The sequence below is a fragment of the Halichoerus grypus genome, chromosome 3 (genome assembly GCF_964656455.1).
Source record: "Halichoerus grypus chromosome 3, mHalGry1.hap1.1, whole genome shotgun sequence".
Lineage (NCBI taxonomy): Eukaryota > Metazoa > Chordata > Mammalia > Carnivora > Phocidae > Halichoerus > Halichoerus grypus.
Genome location: NC_135714.1, coordinates 80,016,469 through 80,036,699, shown reverse-complemented (window position 1 = coordinate 80,036,699; position 20,231 = coordinate 80,016,469). Strand labels below are relative to the sequence as shown.

The window sequence follows — 20,231 nt, the reverse complement described above, 5'->3', positions numbered from 1 at the left end:
AAAAGTGGTGAGAGTGCACATCCTGTCTTGTTCCTGACCTTAGGGGGAAAGATCTCAGTTTGTCCCCATTAAGGATGATTTTAGCTGTGAGTTTTTCATATATGGCCTCTACTATACTGAAGTATGTTCCCTCTAAATCTACTTTGTTGAGGGCTTTTATTACGAATGCATATTGTACTTTGTCAAATGCTTTTTTCTGCGTCTGTTGAAATGATCATATGGTTCTTATCCTTTCTCTTATTGGTATGATGTATCACGTTGATTAGTTTGTGAATACTGAACCATCCTTGTAACCTAGGAATAAATCCCACTTGTTCATGGTGAATGATTTTTTAAAATATATTGTTGGATTCAGTTTGCTAGTGTTTTAAGGATTTTTACATCTATTTTCATCAGAGATATTGGCCTGTAGTTCTCTTTTTTTGTGGTGTCTTTATCTGATTTTGATATCAGGGTAATGCTGGCTTTATAGAATGAATTTGGAAGTTTTCCTATTGGAATAGTTTGAGAACAATAGGTATTAATTCTTCTTAAATGTTTGGTAGAATTCCCCTGTGAAGCCATCTGGTCTTGGACTTTTGTTTGTTTGGAGTTTTTGAATACCGACTCAATTTCTTTACTGGTTATCGGTCTGCTCAAATTTTCTATTTCTTTCTGTTTCAGTTTTTGTATTTATATGTTTCTAGGAATTTATCCATTTCTTCTAGGTTGTCTAATTTGTTGGCATATAGTTTTTCATAATATTCTCTTATAATTTTTTTTTATTTCTGTGATGTTGGTTGTTATTTCTCCTAATTTGTGATTTTTTTTTTGAGTCCTTTCTCTTTTTTTTCTTGTTAAGTCTGGCTAGAAGTTTATCAATTTTATTGATTTTTTTTTTTTCTCAAAGAACCAGCTCCTGGTTTTCATTGACCTGTTCTATTGTTTTATTCATTTCTATATCATTTATTTCTGCTCTAATCTTTATTATTTCCTTCCTTTTGTTGGGTTTGGCTTTGTTTGTTCTTTTTCTAGCTCCTTTAGGTGTAAGGTTAGGTTATTTATTTGAGATTTTTCTTGCTTCTTGAGGTAAGCCTGTGTTGCTGTAAATTTCCTTCTTAGAACCACTTTTGCTGCATCCCAAAGACTTTGGACTATTTTGTTTTCATTTTCATGTAATTTTTGATTTCTTCTCTCATTTCTTGGTGGATCCATTCATTGTTTAATAGCATGTTATTTAACCTCCCTGTATTTGTGCTATTTCTAGATTTTTTTCTTATGGGTAATTTCTAATTTCATAGCATTGTGGTCAGAAAAAATGCATAGTATGACTTCAGTTTTTTTTTAAAAATATGCTGAGATTTGTTTTGTGGCCTCATATGTGATCTATTCTGGAAAATGTTCCATGTGCACTTAAAAGAAATGTGTATTCTGCTGTTTTAGGATGGAATGTTCTGAATATATCTGTTAAATCCATCTGGTCCAGTGTGTCATTCAAGTCACTGTTTCCTTGTTGATTTTCTTTTTGGATGATTTGCCCATCAATGTAAGTGTGGTGTTAAAGTCCCCTACTATTACTGTGTTACTATCCATTATTTCCTTTATGCTTGTTATGAACTGTTTTATGTATCTGGGTGCTCCCATGTTGGGTGCATACAGATTTACAATTGTTATATTTTCTTGTTGGATGGTCCCTTTTATTATTATATAGTGTCGTTCTTGACACTATATATATATATTATCTGACACTATATATATATATTATATATATGACACTATATTATATATAATCAAGAGATAATTCTTGATTTCAGTTGCATTTTAATAAATGTGGTCTTCAAAAGAAACACATTATTTCCTGTTTTAAAAATACTATCTTTTATTATTAGCCCAGATTAGCAAGATTTTAAACTATACTAATTATTGCCATATATTCTCACAGTAGTGTACATTTTCCTTTAGTGTATAAGATTCTCACAAATTTTGCATCCTCACTTTCATTCTTTTATTACCTGTTGAAGATAGTGGCTCTATTCTCTCCCATATCTTCTGTGATATCTGTGGTGCTTAAAGTATATTCATTTTCTTGATACAGTTCTTGATATTTTTTATCAGTCTTTCAGAAGACTAAGTCTGTCTACTAATTTTTTTTTTAAAGTTTTTATTTATTTAATCATGAGAGACAGAGAGAGAGAGGCCGAGGCAGAGGGAAAAGCAGGCTCCTCACTGAGTAGGGAGCCCAATGCGGGACTCAATCCCAGGACCCCGGGATCATGACCTGAGTTGAAGGCAGACGCTTAGCCATCTGAGCCACCCAGGCACCCTGTCTACTAAGTTTATTAACTTTGTCTAATTTTATGATAATTTGTTCCAAAGAAATTTGTATCTTAGATTTGTAAACCTTTGTTTGGGGTCAGGCAATTAAGAAATATTTACTGAGTACCAACTAGTACCAAAGCAAAGAGACATTATTAATTACTTGCTGTAAGCTCACTTTAAATTATTTCAATCTAAGTTGTCTCTACAACTTTATATATGCTATTCTCTATAAATAATAGATGTTGTTCCAAAATGTAAAACCCTGGGCTTCTGAGGATGAAAATACTTTATTAGCTAAACTTAATTGTTGTTTTCATTTCAACCAAATATTCTTAGAAGAAAAAAAAAGGCTTTTGTTTTTTATTTCTTTAAGTATTTTTTCTGTTGTTTAGGAATTCCAGTTCTGTAAGTTCTTTTACTTAATATATATTAATAAATGTTCTGCTGTTACATCAGATTTTTAAAATTCCAATTTTTAAAAAAGGAACAACTTCTGTGGCTAGCCATTAGTTCTGATAATATAGTCTCCACAGTTGAGGTTACTAAATGATTTTATATATTTTGAATGCTTTTTCTCTGAAATCACTGGGACCCTATCTTATCTATCTTATATGATTTTACTTTTATAGGTGGCTATGCACCATTCCTTTCTTTGGCTGCCAGAGAAAGTACTTTTACTGTTGCCTCTAACACTGAGAAAGCTGTTCCAGGGCCAGGACACTATAATGTTTCAGAAGCACAGGTAAATTTATAATAGTTTTTATAATTGTTGGAGTTAATAAGAATCATACTTTCTTCCTCTCCTAGACTAATATGTCATTTGTCATATTTCATTTTCCCTTCATATCCTCTTTTTTCTCCTTTTAATCTATATTTTGTTATTAGAATATGAGAAAATAAAAGTGTTTATTGTTGATTGCCTGGTTGGATTTTCTCCGTTATTCTACGTATTCTATAAGACAAAAACGTTACATGCTTCATGGTTCTTGAGATTCTTGAATGGGAGAATAGGACTATTGAATGAATTACGGTGCATGAAAGTTGTGCAAATGATCAAGATATGTAGATGGAGGATGGCAATAGAGTGAAAATTAGTTTTTTTGCCATATTCTTAAGGTATGGCTACTCTCATTGTCTCATCTGGCTCCTATACAGTCTTGAGAGTCTATGACCAGAATATCTTTGATGATCCATTCATGTTCAGAAACAGTGGATGTAACTCCAATATCTTCATAATCATGAATATCATCTTTCACTCTTTTCACATTAATTTTGCATTCATACATAATGACTCCTAACTGAACCTAGCAAATTTTTATTTCCTCTGTTGGAGGCCCAGGGGTATTCATTGATGCCTTAATTGTTGCATTAGACTTTCTGAGTTGGTAATAGCAACCATTCTATCAGTTAGGAGTTTTTGCTTGGAAGCAATAAAATAGATTTTTAAGACAGATACTAGATTTACAATAATATTTATAGGAAAAGTATTTGGGTGGCTTATGGATTTGAAGCATTAATTGTATATTTAAGTCTTAAGGAAGGGCAGGACTAAGACAATTCCAGATATTTCAGTAGTAAGAACTGCAATCAGAACTGCCATTAGATAACTTAATTCTATAACTCCCTTACATTTTTTTATGTGTGACTCCATTTAGGATTAAAATTCCTAGTAGGAAGAATCTGATTGGTCCATTCATTCCTGGGATAGGGAATCCTGTGTTTGGAAACTTCTGTAAAACCACAAAGTATAAGGGAGGTTTGATTGCCCCAATGGTGGTGAATATGCATGCTGTTATGGGCAGATAATAGACAGGATGCTGGACAGATAAAAAACAGTAGATTTCCATTACATTTTAACCCTTGACTGCCCAGTTCTCTTCTCTCTCATGTGCACTACATTTACACATAATTCTTCTTCCCACATATACAATTTAAAAAATGCAATTATTTTATGTATAATTTTCAAGTATAACTTCCCTGAAGGAACCAAACTACTGCATTCAGAGATGATATTACAGTGTCACTACCAAATGGATCTTTAGATTAAGGCCGTTTCTGCTTTTGTTTTTTCACATCCCTGTTCCATTATTCTGCAGCCTGTAGATTAAATGGTAAGTAAATATAACACGAGATATTATAAAGAAGTGGTTAGTAGTATGGGCTCCTGAAGTAGACTACCTACATTTGAAATCTGTCTCTGCCACTTAACTAATTCAGACAGATTTCAAATGTAGGTAGACTTAATCTTAACTACTTAATCTCTTTGGGCTTTAGTTTCCTCATTTGTTAAATAGGCATACTAAGTTTGTAGGCTTTTTCTAAGCGTTAAATACATTAGTAAGCATTTTAGAATAGTGCTTGATTATAGGTAGCATCCAATAACTTTTATGCATTATTAGTGTTGCCATTTTACAATAGAAGAGGGAAAGAAAGAGAGGGGAAATGAAAGCAAGTGATGTAAGAAGCAAGGAAATGCAGAGGAGGCCCTGTTAGTTTTTGTAACTGCTCTGAAGCTATAGGTAGTTTAAGACTTTTTCATTACTCATTCTGTGTTCCTTGTCTCTCTCTCTCTCATTTATTTATTTATTTATTTATTTATTTATTTATAACTAGGGTTTTTTATTTCAAATAGAAGAGCACATTACAATTGAGAATATAAATGAAAATAAGAGAAAATAAATCTGTTAATCATTCTTCATTACTGCTGATACTGGATTATTCAGATTCAACAGGAATTTATAGATCTACCATATCCCTATCTCTTTAAAGGGACTTTATCTGGTGGAGTTTTCAACCTGATGTGGTGACCAGAATCTTTAGTTCTAAGGAGTCTGAGCTCTTCATTCGTAGGCTTCCTTCTCAAACCTTTAAATAAACTTGCCCTTACCATTTTCACTGGGCATTATAGTTCAAGGAAGCTCTGCAGGGTGTTTCGGTGTTCCATCCCACCGTGATGCTTGTGGCTATCCTTAGTCCTATTTTTCAGTCCTGGTCAGGGTTAATCACCTCAGCCAATATACTCCTTATTTTGCTTTCTAGCACACAGAGCCTGGGATGGCCAGTTGATGGTCTCAGCTTCCAACTCAGTGGAACGTTTATGGCTCTTCCCTGGGTTCTTAAAACTTCCAGCATACTAGTGCCTAGAGGGCAAAAAGCAAAAAATAGCAATGGGTCATTAGATGTCATCATTGGAAGTGTCACTCCTGCTTCCATGCCGTGGCCAGCATATTATGGGCATATGGGCTTGCTAGCTCCACCAGTAGTTTTTTTAATACTGTAACTCCACTATTCCAAGAGGGGAATGCAATAAAATACACAAGAGGTAGATTTCAAACTTGCTAAGTATGACAAATATCAGGATGTTGGAATATTATAATAATATTGATTTTAGTCAATTCCACATGTAAAATAACATGAAATGCAACTTAGACCTGATTTTATTATATCCCCATTTGGGTACATTTCTTGGATTTCAAGAATAAGGAATTAGGAAATGTACTTTTTTAATGTAATGGACGATCTAAGAAAAAGAGTTCTTAGTATTCTCTATTTTTCTTCTTAAAACCATAAGCCAATGCCAGGAGAAGACTGATTTCCTTGGTTTGAAAAATGACTGTACCTTATTTACTCAATTGCTGTTGACTTTTTTGGGTTGTTTTAGGCTAAATTCTTTTTTTTTTTAAGATTTTATTTATGTATTTGACAGAGGGAGACACAGCGAGAGAGGGAACACAAGCAGGGGGAGTGGACGAGAGAGAAGCAGGCTTCCCGCTGAGCAGGGAGCCCGATGTGGGGCTCCATCCTAGGACCCTGGGATCATGACCTGAGCCGAAGGCAGATGCCTAACGACTGAGCCACCCAGGCGCCCCTAGGCTAAATTCTTGTAGAACTTTTAGAATTTCAAGAAGTTTGAATTTATCACACTGTTTAAAAAATAAAGTCCATTATTATTTTATTTTTATTAATTTTTTTGTTTTTTTAAATTTAATTTTATTATGTTATGTAGTCACTGTACAAACATATTTCCTAATCCAGCCATTTAAAATAATAATGGATATATTTGTAATGTGACATAGTTAGCATACTAATTCTGTAAATAATTAATATGCTGGATAATTAAAGGGATAATCTTATTGGAAATTAATGGAAGTATTTAACAATTTATTTTTATACCTTTTTTTGGAAGCATAGATTGAAATGTTCCTTTCTATTAGCAATTGCTTAGGAAATATTACCTGGAGACTTCAAATGAAATTTGAAAAGACTGAAAATGTGGTTGTAGTTGTGAGGGCCTGCCTCCACTGTGTATGTAATACTTGAAGCTCTTATAAAATCAAAACATTTGGGAGTTGAAACTGTGTGCCCCAATTTAGTCTTCTCTATTTCTCTGTTTCTGTTATGGTTATCTCACTTTGTTTATGGTTGTCACCACTACTGCAATGTTGGGAGTGAGGATGGGAGTATTCTTTTTGCCTTTCCAGCTCTTGCCCAGTTATGGGCAAATTCACTTTTTCCTTTGTCTCCTCTAGCATATATGAAGCATGCTAATTTTTTTCAAAAGGAAGTTTTCTTAGAAAACAACATAAGGGAAATTAAGAAAATAGAAGAAGAATGAAGTTTACAAAATGCAAGTTTATAATTCTCTGATAGATAATTAGCTTATTTTTAAAAATTTTATTTATTTGAGATAGAGATAGTGAGAGAGAGAGCATGAGCAGGGAGGAGAGGGAGAAGCAGACTCCCTGCAGAGCAGGGAGCCCGATGTGGGGCTCGATCCCAGGACTCCAGGATCACGACTTGAGCCGAAGGCAGATGCCCAACCGACTGAGCCACTCAGGCACCCTAGATAATTAGCTTATTAAGTCACATACCTTATTTTGTTCATATCCTTTTTCCTAGAATGAATCCCCCTCTAAAGGGCCAGTTCAAATTTAATTTATGTTTTCTGGTTCTAATTCTCTTCTAGTTTGTGACCTGTCTCTGCTTGGGTGATAACATCTTGTTCCTTGCTATATAAGATTTAGATGTGGAGAGCTCCTCCCTGGTTCCAGATAGTTTCTTTCATATTTCTCACTAATGTCCAAATTAGGTTTTATTTTTGATCTGAGTGATACATTTCACTAGAGCTGTATGATGGGATATCATACCTGATGCAGTGCATGGCCTCACCCTTCAGATGAGACTCTGCATTCTGTATTGTTGGGAGGTTGCTGGCAATATTCATCAAATAACCACAGCATATAGACAAAAACACAGGACTCAAGAAGTAGGAAGGCTGTTTTCTCACAGGTTTTATATAAAATGTATAGTTACCTCATAATATAATTTTTGGGTCCTTTATCTGACACATTGTATTGTAGTTCCTTTTATAACCTCTTGTAAAATCAGTAGAATTGGTAATTATGAAATATGAATAATTGGAAAAGTCCTGGTTAATTTCTAATTTTACCTGGTTAAAAAATCAGATTAATTTTACTATCTTCTGTTGAAGTTCAATATAAATTCAAATTGCAGTGTGAAATGTAAGATCTTAGAGACTATAAGAATAGCTTTTAAAGAATCAGGATTTGAGGAGATATTCTCTTTTCACATGATTTTACTTTTTATCTAACTTGTAATGTTAATATTTTTGCAAAATCATTAAATTTTGTTATAGATCCAAACTCTTTAAACAGGAATTATGGTCTTATTTAAACAGTTATGAAATAGTGGATTGGCTACCTAAGAATATAATTTTGACTCATTTTTTAAAAGAAGATCTCTTTTGTGTATTTCTTAAAAGCTGAAAGCAGCTGAATAAGATGCAAAGTAGAGATAGGCTCGGTTAATAGTGATCATGAACATCTGACATGTATATACCATGGGAAAAGTTCTGTTGGTAAATCAGTAACTTAAAAAATAATCTTATCTGGGGGCACCTGGGTTAAGCATCTGCTTTCAGCTCAGGTCATGATCCTGGAGACCGGAGTCCTGGGACTGAGCCCTAGGTTGGGCTCCCTGCTCAGTGGGGAGTCTGCTTCTCCCTCTCCCTCCCCCTGCTCCTTTTTTTTCTCTCTCTCTCTCTCAAATAAAAAAAAATGTTAAAAAAAAAAAAACTTATCTGATCTATCAAATGCCAACCATTATTACTATGAATCATCTTTGAAATGATTACACTATGACTGTTAATTGAAACTAATAAGATGGAATTTTATCTGAATTCACTGGCTATTACCCTGTTGATAATTTTCTGATTCCAGAGAATCCAGATATGTGGCATGGAGAGCTATGGGAGATTCCTCCCAGTCCGTTCTCTGCATTAAACAATGTTTAAAATTAATCTGAGCATAAAACCAAGCTGTTAAAAAAATGAAGAATAAGCCAACCAACCAAATAAAAACCCATGCTGTTGCCAGTAAGCCTGCATAAGCATCCCTGGAAATGGCCAAAAAATAGTTCATGGGAATAATTAATCCTAAGCAAGCTTGGAAGGTTTGCTTTTTCCTTGCAGTGTGAGTACCAGTATTTCTAGCTCATTTCAGAGGTACATATTCTCTTGAGGCCTGTAAGTGTATACTCTTTATTCTTGCTCTACAACTGGGGATTCCATTGTTTTGATTCCTGTTTTAAAACTGAGTTTTGCATTCTCTTAGAGTGTCCTAAGTACAGTAAGTTTTAGTCTGAGTTCAGAGTTAAAACTGATGACTATAATTGTCGTCCTCTCTTATTATCCCTTTATTAGAATGATGTCTTCAGTTAAGAGCCTTAACTTTCTCAGGTTGGGTTTTAAAACTTTCTTCATATTAATATATAATACTTACCAAATATGTATTAATTATAAAGTGCTTCTTTTAATTATTTCATATTTTTTCTCTCCAATTTAGTATAATATAAAAGGAGGTCATAGTCTACAAAACCGGGAGAAGCGTTTTAAGAAGTTTGTTTCAGATAGTCCAGGACCAGCAAGCTATGATCAGTTTTATCCTGGAACATTAGATATCATGAATAGAAAAGCACTACAGGTTAAAGAGCATCTTCAATCAGTACGTTGGTATTTTAATTATGCTTCTGACGTTTCTTTTAGTTAAAATAGAAAAGGTTTAATGTTTTATGTGGTAAGTACATTAAAAAAACTTTACTATAAAAATTAGGTGTATTAGTATCCATATTGTAGTTTATAATTAAATGAATATTCGATGTGTATGAACTAGTTTTTTATTGTATTAACAACTGAAATCACTTTTGCTTTTAATAAATCTACAATCACTTCCAATTTCTATGGTGAACAGAAAGGAAAGGAGATTTTAAAAACCACCTGAGTGGTCTACCTATATATAGAGAGAAAACTCTGATAAGTACTGTTAATAATACAGTGAAATTTAAAACATGATTACTGAAATAAAAATTTTAAAATTTAGATGAGAGAGAGATATATAGATTGCTACTAATGCAAGATGAAATATGATAGGTGCCAAATGAATAACGATGTAATTAAATGCCATAGGAATTTTTTAATTAAATTAAATTTTTTTTTAGAGAGAGCGGGGTGGGGGATAAGGGAGAGGGAGAATCTCAAGCAGGCTCCATGCCCAGCACAGAGCCCGAGGCAGGGCTCCATCCCATGACCCCAAGATCATGACTTGAGCCGAAATCAAGAGTTGGATGCTGAAGAGACTGAGCCACCCAAGCGCCCCAATGCCATAAGAATTTAAAGGAAGACTACTGTATCATGGCAAAGTATACTTTGTAGAGGATTTATAGAGGAGGTTGGCCTTGAAGAGTAGGGTTGGAATATGCATTCCAGGCATGGAGAACTACATGAGTGAAGATAGAGAAGGAGGGTCCATGGAAGACAATGAGAAGATTATATTGACCCCAGTAAAAAATTTGTGTAGGAGACTAGCAGATGACATGTTTGGAAAGGTACATTTATGTTATATAATGAATGATTTTTATACCAAGGGCCTAGCCCTTTGAAATAAATAATCTGGAAGATTTTGGTCACAGTTTATTTAGAGTGGTTCTCTTCTTTTTCCATAACTCCTTCACATAGCTCATATTAATTACATTTTAATCAGCTTTGTTTAGGGGACATATTTTAGAGCTAAGTACTCAGTTGAATAATGTCAGTACAATGACAATGAAGTTAAGGTTTATAAGCGCATTTAAATATCAGCTATTTTGTGCATGGGGATAAAGTAAATGTTCATTTATTTATGCAAGGATTTATCAGACATTTTTTTTAGAAGGAAACACTTGTTTTATTAGACATTAATCTTTTGCATTTTCTTAATGACACTGTGTGATATTTTCTTCTGAAAAGTAGTAAGTTATTGTTTTTTTTAAGACCTGTGAATGTTTTTTAATGGACACGTTAGGAATTTCTTCCTCCCCTTCTTCCCCTCCCCTCCCCTCCCCTCATCCTCCCCTCATCCATCCATCCATCCTACCTTCCTTCCTTCCTTCCTTCCTTCCTTCCAGTTATAAAGTAAGTCATGGAGAGGAAAAGTACAGCATAGGGAATATAGTCAGTAAATTTGTATAACTTTGTATGGTGACAGATGGTAACTGCACTTGTTGTGGTGAGCATTGTGTAATGTATAGAATTGTCCCTTTACTATGTTGTGCATTTGAAACTAATATCAGACATTTTTTCAGAGACACTTTATACTAGACATAATGCTAGGCACTGACAATACATAGAAAACAAATCACTGCTTCCCAGGATCTATAATTTTAATAGGGAAATTATGTAATTCAGTACAAAATAGTTGACGCAATGCTATTTTAATAAACATATATCATAATAAAATGTCTACTAGTAGCCCAAAGTAGAGAGTTTTTGGAGGGAATAGTGATATCACAATCAAACTGGATCTTAAAGAAGGATTCACTAAGTAGTTAAAAAGAATGGGAAAAAACACTCCAGGCAAAGAAAACCATGTGAATAAAGACATTGAGGTATTTAATGTCATTGTATGTTTGGGGAAGAACAGAGTTCTTTAGAATATTTGGAGTATAGGATCTAAGGGAGGGTAGTAGGAATAGAGGGTGGAGAAGGAGGTAGGGACATATGTTGGAAAGTCTTGACATCATACAAATAATTTTTGAAAGTAGTGGGAGAAGCTATTCAGTACTTCCTGTTTTAATTTGGTAATCACTATAATAAGTATCACTGAAACTACTTAATAGTGGTCTCTAATGATAAAAAAATAAAATTCTGCCAGTGATAGTATGTTTATAACATAATTGTCTATTGGGCATGCGTGCACTAAACTATAGCATTTATTTATTTATTCAGAAACAACAGAGGATCAATATATTCTTAAGTAATTTTCCAGATAACTAAATCGTTTAAATGCCAGTATTTCATTTGCTAAATTTTGTACTAGTATTTCTACTATATGTTACTTCTTCTTGTTTTTATTTAAATTATAAAATATTTTATGCTAAAGGAAATTTTGAAAAAATGATAATCTCCCTAAAACTTCTGACTATAGCTTGGATAATTCTGTTAATTTTTGCATAGCTTTTAAAAGTTCATTATTAAATTGTGTATATATTACTATATATACTTATGTATAATTTCATATATCTTACTTATAGTCATAAATTCTATTTTATATTTCCATTTAGTATTATGTCATAGACATTTTTCTTGCTATCTAGTCAGCAATATTAGGATATTTATGTAGGGCACCAGTAATATGGAGATAAATCAGGAGCTGATTTAGCTGAAGGAATGAAGCCAGGAAATGTTACAGAAAAATATAAAGTTCATTTTTGCCTGGGAAATATTATGATAGCATAGCACAAGTAACCACTTTGAACTGGTGATTGATGATGTGACTATAGGAGTGAATGCCTGCTTTTAGCATCGGTAATACTTATTTATTAAGCAAAATAAATAACTGAGCCAAGTGAGAGAGACTCTTTTCCTCTTAAGGTGGTTTTAATAGTAATACTGTATGTTATCTTAATTTATATGATTAGGTGAGACTTGAATTTACTCCTTTAAATTACTTTTATAGAATAAACATTTTTGGTTTATATTATGAAAGTCATTGAGTCAGTATTTATAATTGCCTTTTAGTAAATTTTAATATTTCGTTTTTTATTCCTTTTCTTGTCTCCAAGTAAATGATATAAAATGTTTTCTTATAGAAAATTTCAAGGGCGCCACCTACAGTTTACAGAAGTGTTGATGTTCCTTCAATTCCTTCTTGTGGATGGTCATATGGTTATGATATTAATGAGGATGGCAGTATTATAAAACATTCTCCACCTGCTAGTGACAGTACACTAGGTCCGGCATACTATAAACCTCAATTTGTAAGTATATTGTATTTTCTGTTGACAGTTGGAAGATTGTTTATGATTATGGGTGTTTTAATTAATGTAATACCAACTGCAGTGATAAATAGACCCCCAAATCTCAGTGGCTTAATACAACAGAAGTTCTTTTTTTCCTCATTCATATGGGTATTCCTTGTTGATAAGAGACTTTCCTCTGTGTAGAGATCCAGGGACACAGGCGTAGTCCATTCATGTTACTATCATCATCGAAGGGCTTCAATTCATCTGTATCCAGCTGGCAAAGGGGAAAGAGGATGGAGGACTGCTAGTGGGAGGATTTTGTGGCCAAATCTGGGTGTTAAAGCTTAATCACCTAGACACATGTAAGGGCCGAGGACGCTGGGAAATATTGTCTAACTACATCTAGGATGAAGAGGAAAAAGGTTTCACTCACTAGAAGTCTCTGCTACAATGTATAATCCTATGCAATACATAGATATTCTTTCCCTGAATTTGGAAGGGAAAAGAACATTTTTTAATAAAGGAATTTGAATCTGATAATGTAAGCATTATTTATTTCACAAATGTTTATTAAAAAAGATAAGGAACTTCTCTTTAGTTAAAATATCAAACATATTATAGCAGATCCATCTCATGCAGCTTTTGGGGTTCAAACCTGGCCAAAACTGAGCCAAAATTTCATCCAGCCAATTGAAATATATGAATTATCCATGAATATGGATGATTTGTCTGGTTTTACTTAATTACAAGACTGAAGTACATAGTGCTTTGAACTTATATTTTTATACTTTTATGAGATCTGGAAGAAGTAATCCCCATGAGGAAAATGGCCAAAATTAAGCATGGACTTAAGGAGAGGCTGAAGAGAGACGAACCTTGGGCAGAGAATAGGTATTCTCAGATTTGGCTTGACCTTCACTCTCAATACCCTATAAATTTTTGTTTGTACATGTCTCCATCTTTGGGCTTAGGCCCAAATATCTTTAGAAACCATTTGGTTTGTGGCTATACTAGGGCATTTTGAGGTCTTAGATCCTTTGAATTGTTAAAAGTTTTAAAAAATATATATCTACTGTAATTTATATAATTATACATAGAATAGTACAAACATAATAACAGATACCCATGAATGTAAACTGGTGCAGCCACTGTGGGGGTGCCTGGGTGGCTCAGTCAGTTAAGCGTCTGCCTTTGGCTCAGGTCATGATCCCAGGGTCCTGGGATCGAGTCCCACATTGGACTCCCTGCTTAGTGGGGAGTCCGCTTCTCCCTCTGCCTCTCTCCCGGCTTGTGCTCTCTCTCTTGCTTGCTTGCTCACTCTCTCTCTCAAATAAATAAATAAAATATTAACAACAACACAACAAAAAACTGGTGCAGGCACTGTGGAAAAGAGTATGGAGGCTCCCCATAAAGTTAAAAATAGAACCACCCTGTGATCCAGTAATTGCAGTACTGGGTATTTGCCCAAAAGTTACAAAACACTAATTCAAAGGACTACATGTACCCTTATGTTTATAGCAGCATTATTTACAGTAGCCAAATTATGGAAGCAGCCCAAGTGTCCTTTGATAGATGAATGGATAAAGAAGATGTGATATATATATGCACATATATATGCATATATAAATATGCAATAGAATATTACTCAGCTATAAAAAAGAATGAAATCTTGCCATTTATGACCATATGGATGGATCTAGAGAGTATAATGCTAAGCAAAATAAGTCAGAAAAAGACAAATACCATATGATTTCACTCATATGTAGGAATTTAAGAAACAAAAAATGAGCAAAGGAAAAAATAAGAGAAAGGAAGATAAACCAAGAAACAGACTCTTAAGTGTAGAGAACAAACCGGTGGTTACCAGAGGGGAGGTCAATGGGGGGATGGGTGAAATAGGCAATGGAGCGAACTTGTCATGATGAGCACTGGGTGATGTATGGAATTGTTGAATCACTGTATTGTACACCTGAAACTCTTAACACTGTATGTTACCTGTACTGGAATTAAAATTAAAAAAACAAACAAACAGATATCCACAGACCTACCATCACATATAACACAGTAAAAATTTGTCACACTTGAATTAGCTGTGTTTTAAAATATATTATTAAAATTGTTACCTTACCAAGTTTCCCTCCTTCCGTTCTTTTCCCTTTGCCAAAGTAAACACTAAATCTTTATTACATACATGAATAACAATATATATTGTGGTATGATTTTAAAAATTTTAAGTAAATGGTATCATCTGGTATGTAGGTTGCTTGCTATTTCACTTAATGTTATATTTTCTAGATTTAACCATATAGTTATATTAGATCTAATTCATTCATTGTTCCCGGTTAGTACTTTTCTTTTTTTAAAATAATTTTAAATTTTGAAATAATTTCAGACTGGTAGAAAAGTTACAAGAATAATACAAAGACTTCCCATATAACTCAGTCAGAATCTGCAGTTAGCATTTTATCACATTTACTTTATCATTTTTTCTTCCTATGTATTTTTATATCATTATTTTTATTAAGGAATTCGAGAGCATATTTCAGACATGATGACCCTTTACCCTTAAATATTTAAATATAAATTTCCTAGAGAATAACACATTCTCTTTTACCATAATGCAATTATCAAAATCAGGAAATTTTTACTGACATAATACTAATATCTAATCTACAGATATTTAAAAAATGCTAATGATCTCAATGATATCTTAAAAAAATTTTTTGTTCTGGAGTGAATCTGGTATTACATTTTACAATTACTTGTCATGTCCCTTCAGATTCCTTTAATTTGGGACACCTGGGTGGCTCAGTCAGTTAAGTGTCTGCCTTTGGCTCAGGTCATGATCCCAGGGTCCTGGAATCGAGCCCCACAATGGGCTCCCTGCTCAGGAGGGAGCCTGCTTCTCCCTCTGCCACTCCCCCTGCTTGTGCTCACTCTCTCTCTCTCTGTCATAAAATCTTAAAAAAAAAAAGATTCCCTTAATTTGGAACGGTTCTTCAGTCTTTCTTTTTCTTTTGTAACCTTGACTTTTTGAAGAGTATAGCCTAGTTACTTTGTAGAGTATTTCTTAATTTTGGGTTTGTGTATATTTTATCATGATTAGAGTAAGTTTATATTTTTTGGCAGGAATACTCCAGAAATGATATGTCCTTCTCAGTGCATCACATAAAGAGGCACAGGATATCTGCTTATCTCATGATTGGTGATGTTAACTTGAGGTGGTGTCTTCCAGTTTTATCTACTGTAAAATTACTGTTTTTAAAAAATTTATAAATATTTTGTGGGAGTTACTTTAAGAATAAGTAGATATTCATTAAACTTCATTAAACTTACTAGTTTAATATCCTTTCATGATGCCTGATTCAATTTTACTGTGATGTTTATCAAGTGGTGGTTTTATGACTCCATCTTTCCTTTAACATTTATTTGTTGGCACTTTAAAGAAGAGCTTTCTTTATCTTTCTTCCCATTTATATCAGCATGGATTCATGAATTCCTCTTTTACTCAAAAAGTTATCATTTATTACTCATTATGTATTCTGAAGTTTAAATTACCTCAGATTTGATCCTTGGGAGTCCTTTTAAGCTGCGTCTAGTGTCTTTTTGACATGTCCTCATCAATCTTTGAGCATTTCTTTACCTTCTGGCACAGTAAGATGTTCCAGGCTCACCAAATTTTTTTTCCCTGTCCCAGCCTTGGAAGCAGACATTTCTTTAAGGAGCCCTACTTCCATTTAATGGAGAATGGTATTTCAAAACAAGATCAGTATACTACGTACATGCATTGCTACTGGGGTGTCATTGCTTCAGGCTATCAATGGACAGAATTAGAAATCCATACTTATTTCTTATCTATCTGTCTATTAAAAACTTTGAGTTTATGCTGATACCTGATTTTGATAATTATGTTGTGGTTATAAAAGAGAATATCTTGTTCTTAAGAAATTCCAATCCAGTACCACAGGTTTGTTCTAGTCTTTCCTTTTCCATGAGAAACTTATTATTCCATTATTCTCAATATATTTACTTAACTTGCTTAGTCCTGTAAAACATGGAAAGGAATTTCATTGCTAATCCAGCCCTACAAAAACCAGACTTGACAAAGTACAAAGCTCTTACCTATAGGTGGTCTTGAGGTTCTACACTGGAAGTGTAGGCTAAGGTAGACTTATAAACTGCCTACTTGAACATTGAAGGTGTGCCCTAATAAATGCACAGAGCACCTCTGCAAAGGCTGGAGACTTATTAGTTCAAGGCATTTAAGGAAATGCCTTGTCCAACGTTTGTACAACCATTACCTGACCACTTAGCAAACCAGGCTATGACTTCAGTAGACACATATGACAAAGAATACAGAATCTAGAGATAGTCCAGGAAAATCACTAACAAAACAAGCACCAACAAACCCTTAGGTGGTGGGGGGAGATTCTTATTTTCACATCTGCCACATTATATTATCTAAAATGTGTAATTTTCAACAAAAAAAAAATTATGAGAAATGTAAAGAACAAAAAAATGTGGCCCATATATAGGAAAAGCAACCAATAGAAACTGTTCTTGAAGAAGCCAGTATGTTGGACTTATTAGACAAAGTTGTTAAATCAGCTATTTTAAATATATTCAAAGAAGTAAAGGAAGCTATGTCTAAAGAACTAAAGAAAAATATAAGAACAGTGTCTCACCAAATAGAATGTATCAATAAAAAAGTTAGAAATTATAGAAAGAAATCAAATAGAAATTCTGGAATTGAAAAGTAGTTATGGTCTTGAAAATTTACTAGAGGGATTCAGTAATGGATTTGAACTGGCAGAAGAAAGAATAAGGAAATTTGACAAATCAATTGATACTATGTAGTCTGACAAAAGAAAAAAGAATGAAGAAAAATAAACATAGCTTCAGAGACTTGTGGAACACCATCAAGCATACCAACATATGCATAATGGAAGTCCCAGAAGGAGAGAAGAAAAAGGGTCAGAGAGAATGTCTGAAGAAATAATGGCTAAAACACCCCATATTTGTTGAAAAACATTGATCTATGCATACAAGGAGCTCAATGAATTCCAAGCAGGATAAATGTTAAGAGATGCATACCTAGATACGTTACAGTCAAACTGTTGAAAGACAAAGACAAAGAGAGGTGTTAAAGGAGCAGGAGAAGTGACAAGGAATTCCCCAATAAGATTAACAGTTGACTTACCAGAAACCATGGAGGCCAGAAGGCAATGGAATATTTTCAAAGTGCTGGAAAAGAAAAAAAAAGACTGCCAATCAAGAATTCTGTTCTTTGAAAATGAAGGTGAAATTAAGACATTCCTAAGTAAACAGAAACTGATAGAATTTATCTCTAGTACTTCCTCTAAAAGAAATACTAGAGGCAGTCCTTCAGGCTGAAATGAAAGGTCATTAGATAGTAACTCAAATCTATACAAAGAATTAAAGAACAATGATAATGGCAAATACATAAGCCAGTATTATTTTATTTTTAGCTTGTAACTCCTCTTTTTGATTTCTATTGATTGTGGAACACAATAGAAATGATACATTTTATGTTCAAGTACAGTTATTTTCATTATGTTCATTTAGCCAACATATAGTACATCATAAGTTTTTGTTGTAGTGTTTAATAATTCATTAGTTGCATATAACACCCAGTGCTCATCCCAACATGTGCCCTCCTTAATACCCATCACCCGGTCACCCTATCCCTCCACTCCCCTCCCTTCTGTAACCCTCAGTTTGTTTCCCAGAGTCTAGAGTCTCTCATGGTTTGGATTGTTTTATGCTATAAAACTTAAGAAGAACCAGGTTATCTCTGGAAATATGGAGAGGAAGGACATTGTAAGTTATAGATGTGTCTCCTATTCTCAGAGAATTCCCATTTCTTCTGACTATGGGGTCTTTTGTCCCATGAGTATTTTGCCCTCTCTTTCTATGCCATACCTGTTTTTCAGGCCTTGACTATCCCATTATCCTGTTAATAATCTCAAAATAATTAGTCGTCTTCAACAGACAGTGCCCATATCTTAGATATTTGAGGAAGATGCTTAGAAGAACAGTAGAGATAAATTATATAAAAAATTGCAGTGAAATTAATGGAAGTCCTATGGTCTAATATCAGTATATTCTGTTGAAGGTAAAGAAGAGTTAGGAGATGTAGTTGAATGGAGTATACCACCTGGGTTTGTTTCTTGGCTTCACCACTTAATAGTTATTTGTCCTTGGCCAGGTTACTTAAGCTCTTTTTCATGATAGTCCTAGATCTTTGGCCTTAGCTTAAACAATTCTCTGATTACTCTTACCTTAAATCTCAAAATGGTTATTCTTTCTTTAAAATTATACTTTTCATATATACTATTTCTTTGTTTTGGAATATTCTATCATCTATTCAAGGGCTTAGAACCATGCCTCCAAGCTTACCTAGATGTACAAAACCTTTTTCACATATGAATAAACATTACTTTGACATATAAAATTTATTTTATTTTTCCTTCAGAAAAAAATACAGATTCCTATAGACTACTATGAAATTGATACTGTAGTAATGTTCATTTAGATCTTACCCAATTTCTGATAATTCAATGTATCTCTTTAGTTGCTTTTTGAGGTAATCTTATATGTGGGCTCAGTTTCTAGATGTGAATATTAATAGAAGATTAAGAAAATAATCCAAGAGATGTGTAATAGTTGTGCTTCTTCCCTGAACTGGTGAATAACATATGCTGGAGTTATTTTACATAGTTTGAAATAGAAAAGAAGCTCTGAAATTAAGAGTTGTGTAAGACTCTAGCCAACAAATGATAAGTTTTAGCTGTACTTAATATGTAAGGAAAAATTCTCTATATAAGTTACTTTGTATAACATTTGAATTATAAAATTTAGCGTCTCTCTCTCTCTCTCTCTTTTTCTTAAGAAGAGCCCAGGTAACCATTAGAAGCCTACTTTTCAGAGGTGGATTTCACAAGCAAATTTTGTGGTGGAATTATGACACTGACATTTGCTAATGATAACATGCTGGGAACTACCCATGTGCTGCCACACTGGAGAACAGTCCATTAGTGTTTGAATTGATAAACTTTGGGACTTCTAATTCTTCACAAATTCTATTTCCATACTTAATTATGGAAAAGACATGGTGGAAAAGTTGCAGAGCCCCTTCTTCATACATTTTATTGTCAAAGGGAGTGGCAGTTAGTAATTCTTCTTCAAGTTATATTACAACATTCACTTAAAATAATGCAGCTCCATGCTGAGTTTGCTTCAATTAAGTCATATTTTATTTGCTAATGGTTTTCCAAGTTGACAGTGACCTTGAAGTTGATATTGTCAACACTTCTTGACATAAAGAGAGTATGATTTAGAGTTAAGAGTGCATCAATTTATTTTTCATTTTCTGTCTTACATTTTTAAGAGGCTTTTAAATTAAATTTCAGATTGAATATTTACCTGAGTAACCTCTGCAATCAGAGGTTGGTGAAATAAGTAGTTGTCAATTCATATGGTTTAGGTGCAATTAATTTTAGTGTATATATAGGAAAATGATTTTGCTAATGTCTTGAATGGTGTGTATGTATATTTATGCATGATCTTTCCTTCTACTGGATTACCTTAAGAATTGTTAAACAGTTGAACCACAA

General features: G+C 33.6%; 1 protein-coding gene across 1 annotated transcript in view; it reads left to right on the top strand.

Annotated features, from left to right (window-relative positions):
- The window catches only part of STPG2 (sperm tail PG-rich repeat containing 2), a 314,912-nt gene that overhangs the window by 8,616 nt on the left and 286,065 nt on the right, over positions 1-20,231 (top strand). Inside the window, exons 2-3 of the mRNA XM_078068237.1 lie at positions 2,928-3,040; positions 12,442-12,609. Coding sequence (XP_077924363.1) covers positions 2,928-3,040; positions 12,442-12,609 — 281 coding nt within the window. The remainder of the gene's footprint in view (positions 1-2,927; positions 3,041-12,441; positions 12,610-20,231) is intronic.